Source organism: Leucoraja erinacea, chromosome 39 (assembly GCF_028641065.1).
Source record: "Leucoraja erinacea ecotype New England chromosome 39, Leri_hhj_1, whole genome shotgun sequence".
Lineage (NCBI taxonomy): Eukaryota > Metazoa > Chordata > Chondrichthyes > Rajiformes > Rajidae > Leucoraja > Leucoraja erinaceus.
The window spans coordinates 3,551,558-3,554,921 of NC_073415.1; the positions used below are offsets into that span (position 1 = coordinate 3,551,558).

General features: G+C 44.6%; 1 protein-coding gene across 3 annotated transcripts in view; it reads right to left on the reverse strand.

Moving 5' to 3' along the window:
• Nucleotides 1-1,017: 1,017 nt before the first annotated feature.
• The window catches only part of LOC129714467 (hepatic lectin-like), a 31,702-nt gene continuing 29,355 nt past the window's right edge, over nucleotides 1,018-3,364 (reverse strand). For all 3 annotated transcript variants that reach the window (XM_055664077.1, XM_055664076.1, XM_055664075.1), the window contains one exon: nucleotides 1,018-3,225. In XM_055664077.1, the coding sequence (XP_055520052.1) occupies nucleotides 3,066-3,225 (160 nt within the window). In that variant the 3' untranslated portion in view covers nucleotides 1,018-3,065. The remainder of the gene's footprint in view (nucleotides 3,226-3,364) is intronic.

Below are 3,364 nucleotides of genomic sequence, written 5' to 3' on the forward strand. Positions count from 1 at the left end.
ATGAGCGACAGACGGCGGGCCAATGGGAACGCTGATCGCGCTATAATTGACGGCCCCGTTCACCAATAGAGATGGACGCTCTGCCCAGGAGACAGCCAATGGGGTTGGAGAAGAGGCGGGATCTGGATCTGGTTGATTGACAGGTCGTGTGGGCAGTCCCTGGAGCATTGTCACCCAGAGCCCAGCTTGCAGCAAAGATATTGTTTAAGAGGGAACTGCAGATGCTGGAGAATCGAAGGTTACACAAAAAAGCTGGAGAAACTCAGCGGGTGCAGCAGCATCTATGGAGCGAAGGAAATAGGCAACGTTTCGGCCCGAAACGTTGCCTATTTCCTTCGCTCCATAGATGCTGCTGCACCCGCTGAGTTTCTCCAGCTTTTTTGTGTAACCTTGCAGCAAAGATACCCAGGCACAAAGATCTTATAGCAAATCTTCGCTATAAGATCTTTGCCCAGGCATACCCAGCAATTCTCCAACCGGGCACTGAGATCCACCCTGGTCGCGATGCGCCGGCACCAGCAGGACCTCACATCAACACCCATGGCTTGCAGCAAAGATATCTTTGGCTTGCAGCTCATGGGCCAAAACTGAACACCACTGCAATCTGTGGAATTCTCTGCCACAGAAGGTAGTTGAGGCCAGTTCATTGGCTATATTTAAGAGGGAGTTAGATGTGGCCCTTGTGCCTAAAGGGATCAGGGGGTATGGAGAGAAGGCAGGTACAGGATACCGAGTTGGATGATCAGCCATGATCATATTGAATGGCGGTGCAGGCTCGAAGGGACGAATGGCCTACTCCTGCACCTATTTTTTATGTTTCTAAACAAGAGCAGCCTCTTCAGGGTCTCAGAGTCTGCAATTAAAACACAGACCGATGGGAATATTCCTCAAACTAGGTCCTCAAATCATCACTTGGTGCTGCAATTTCACTGTTCTATTTGAGATATATGACAATAAAACACTTTGAATTTTGACTAAACTAATTCTAAAGGAAATAATGTACCTGAAGCAACAATATTTAATTGTTTTTTTATTTGTTTTATTGAAGTGGTCTGATCCACAGTGTAAACATTTATAAAATCCAATAGTTACATTCTTCCAAACATCAATGGCCACTAATCACAGAGAAATTAAACTGCATTTGAAATAAAAGGTAAGCAAGTTTGGATGCAAGAGAGAATTTGCTTAGCTGACTGCAGATGATTCACTTCAGCGCACCCTCCATTTGCAGCTTGTGTATCTCTGATCCGTTAGAATGCAGGACAATTGCTCCACTGAAAGGCAATCTTTCCAACCTCAGTGTACATTCCTATTGTTAGGAATGAACATGTCTAGTTTAGTTTAGAGATACAGTGCGGAAACAGGCCCCGAGGCCTACCGGGTCGGCACCGACCAGCGATCCCCGCACACCAACACTATCCTACACACACTAGCGACAATTTACATTAATACCAAGCCAATTAACCTACAAACCTGTATGCCTTTGGGGTGTGGGAGGAGATTGAAGATCTTGGAGATAACCCACGCAGTTATGGGGAGAACGAGCAAACTGCATACAGACTGCACCAATAGACAGGGTCGAACCCGGGTGTCAGGCTCTGTAAGGCAGCAACTCTACCGATGCACCACCGTGCGGCCGGTGATCGGTGTCATATGATTGCTGTGGGTACAAGCATTCAACTCTAGTGAATGTTAAAAAATGATTGATGTTTTAGAGATACAGCGTGGAAACAGGCTCTTTGACCCACGGAGTCTGAGCCGATCACCTGTTCTATCCTGCACACTTGGAACTATTTAAAGAAACCCGGAGAAAATCATTTGGTCACAGCGAGAACATACAAGCTCTTTACATGCAGCACCCGTAGTCAGGATCAAACCCAGGTCTCTGGCACTGTAAGGCATTAACTGCACCACCCTTCCACAACTGAAAAATAGAATGGGAGCTGTGCCACAAGGAGGTGAATGGTGCCACAAGGACGAGACCATTTGAACACTACCATTATACAAGGTTGGCTCCGTCTCCTTTGATAAAGTGGACACCTAGTAGGACGTAGACACAAGGAACTGCAGATGCTGGTTTACAAAAATGGACGCAAAGGGCTTGAGTAACTAAGCAGGTCAGGAGGCGTCTCTGCAGAACATGTGTAGGAAGGAACTGCAGATGCTGGTTTAAATCAAAGATAGACATAAATTGCTGGAGTAACTCAGTGGGACAGGCAGCATCTCTGGAGAGAAGGAATGGGCGACGTTTCAGGTCGAGACCCTTCTTCAGATTGATGTCAGGGGAGTGGGAGGTACATAGATAAGTAAGTGTGTAGATAAGGAGGTGTAAGGTGTGAAAACAGGAAAAAGGGAATGGATATCAAGGAAAATGTAGAAATATAGAAGGATTATTGTTAGCTGGGGGAAGGTATCAACAGGGGTGGAAGATTGCAACCTTCAACCTTCATCTATGTACCTCCCACTCCACTGACATCAACCTTCACAGAAGAAGAAGGTATCAACAAAGCAAACAGATAAAATGTAGTAGGAGACAGTGAGACTGGTTGGAGAACTGGGAAGGGGAGGGAATGGAGAGAGAAGGAAAGCAAGGGTTACTTGAAATCTGGAGAACATGGATAGGTGATGTTTTGGATCAGACAGATTCCGTCTAAAGAAGGGTCATGAAACGAAACGTCATCTATGCATGTTCTCCTGATCCGCTGAGTTACTCCAGCACTTTGTGTCCTGTCTCGTAGAAAATGTTAAATTCTCACTTGACAGATAGATGTGGAAACACACTGGTACAATCCTAATCTAAATTATCAAAGAAAAATATACATTTAAGCATAAAAAAGGAAAGGTGTTGAATATTCTCAGGTTAAAAAAAAAGCACTCGAGCTGCAGAATTACATTCCTAACGCATAGTTTACTAGTGGGCATTGCACAAGCTGGAAATGTCAGCCTCTTCGCTACATTTGATGGCACTCAGTTTCAGGCAGCAATTTGATCTTGTTGTTAGGCCATGGTTACAACATAGCTTAAAAAAGGATCATAAAATATGTTTCCAAACAAGATTCAGATCTTCAACTAAGTGAAGGGTTCTTAAAATGGCAAAACACAGGCCGCTCACAGATGTAATTCATTTTTTCACTACACGAGTATACCATCCAGGACCCATCACGGTTAGTACCAGCACAAGCTTCGTAACTTCCAGTGCTTTTGGGTTTTCCGTCGGCCCAAAACCTAAATGATAAAATGACATGGGTTAGAATGGTTGCAGTGTTCATGTCCGTAGATTCACAAGTTATAGGAGTAGAATTAGGCCATTCAAGTTCAAGTGAGTTTATTGTCATGTGTACACAAAATTGCTGGAGAAACTCAG